The 1,708-nt window shown below is 36.3% G+C and overlaps 1 protein-coding gene across 1 annotated transcript in view; it reads left to right on the top strand.

Moving 5' to 3' along the window:
• Window positions 1-1,302, top strand: part of TAF11 (TATA-box binding protein associated factor 11) — a gene marked incomplete in the record, with an annotated part of 5,643 nt that extends 4,341 nt beyond the window's left edge. Inside the window, 1 exon segment of the mRNA XM_015828561.2 lies at window positions 874-1,302. Coding sequence (XP_015684047.1) covers window positions 874-1,004 — 131 coding nt within the window.
• Between the last annotated feature and the right edge of the window lie 406 nt (window positions 1,303-1,708).

The raw sequence follows: 1,708 nt of genomic DNA, 5'->3' as shown, positions 1-1,708 counted from the left end.
ATATTTTATTTAGCTTTTAGTAATCCATCTTTTAAATAGTTGTATGGTAAAAAATGTCTTCCGGATGTTGTATTCCAGTTGTGAATTAACTATATTGATTGTCAGAAAACCAAAACATCAAGTTTTGCCCATCCCTATTTTGTGTAGTATTTTACTCCTAAATAATATTCTTCTCCCTAGTATGCATATTGCTACTTAACACATAACAGGTCAGTATTTTTAAGAGAAACAAGATTGCTAAATCAGCAAACAATAAATATTATCAGCTATATATTTGCTTGGTTTTTTAGTTGGCAAAGGGGACACTTAAATTAAGTATAAATGAATAAAATTAGTGTTCAGATAATTTTTCTTATGTAATAGCAGTAATACAATACATGCAAATGCTTTTACTTATTTTCCACCCATTGCTTACAAACAGAACACATTTCCCCTACTATTTTACAAACGTGTGTATGTAAATATGGAGTGTGCTCTGCAGCAGAGAAAACTAATATTGTTAATTTTTACAGGCTTTCTATTAGAGTTTGGGACATAAAGAGGCCAGTTTGGTGTTTAAAGTGCTTTTGACTAGAAACAGTTCTAATCCTCCCTTAGGTATTAAGTTGACTGAGTGGGTTAGTCACTTTTTCATAGCCCAACCCACTTCCTAAGTTGGTTGTTGTGAGGCAAATAGAAGGCAGAAGCATTATGTACACTGCACTGAACTGCACAAAATTGCGGAGTATAGAAAAAGTAATAATTTTATAGACAGCGGTAACTGTGTTTACTAAAATGCATGTAGAAATATGATGGATTTTGCTATCACATCTGCACAGCTCTAATCCACTGAATTGACAGCTAGCATAATAGATTTACTTTTGTCTTGCACAGCATTAGATGTATGTGAAAAGTGGGGAGAATCGCCACCTCTGCAACCCAAGCATATGCGTGAAGCAGTCAGACGACTGAAATCACGAGGACAGATTCCAAATTCAAAATATAAAAAAATTCTCTATCACTGAAGAGGAAGCAGAAAAAGTATCTAAGTGGAATGGAGATGTTTTCACTGAAATGAAAATGACTTCTGAGAGTATATTCAGATTATTTAAGAGCGTCAAGTTCTGCAAAATTAAGATGTTCCTTGTGCAATAATTCTGAGTGGGTAATGATAAGACTACATTGCAGGTATATTGTGCTAAATATAAACAACATTTTCTAAGTAGGCAAAATAAGAAACATTGATGTAATAATATTACATGAAACTTCTGAAACATGATTTTGAGATTTCTCTTAAAAGGAAATAAAAGTTTTTAAAAAGCGTTACAGGATAATGGCTGTTCATTCAGTGACTATTTGAATGTACTACACTGCTGAAAAAATGGACTTACAACCAACATTGCATTTATGACCTTCACACTGTCCTTATGGTCATGTAATCAAAGTTCGGATGCTTGGGGACCAGCCCACATTTATAACAATCATAGCTTCCTGAGGTCACATTCTCTGCCTTGTGCAAACAGCCTTCACTTCAGCTCTCCCCTCGGCTGCCCTAGACACCATGTCCAAAATGTAGACATCACTATACGCCACTGTCCCCACTCCAAGCTGATCTTTTTCTTCTTTGCTCCCTTCCTCTGGGCTTGCTGGCCTCAAGCCCCACTGCACAGGGGCTGACAGTACTGGGCTCAACTCTGCCCTTTTGGTTACCTTGCACTGCATGGCCAAG

Source organism: Protobothrops mucrosquamatus, unplaced genomic scaffold, assembly GCF_001527695.2.
Source record: "Protobothrops mucrosquamatus isolate PMUCROS unplaced genomic scaffold, P.Mucros_1.0 scaffold4656, whole genome shotgun sequence".
In the NCBI taxonomy this organism is placed as follows: Eukaryota; Metazoa; Chordata; class Lepidosauria; order Squamata; family Viperidae; genus Protobothrops; species Protobothrops mucrosquamatus.
The sequence above is the reverse complement of the archived record's forward strand: the minus strand, read 5'-3'. Positions and strand labels throughout refer to the sequence as shown.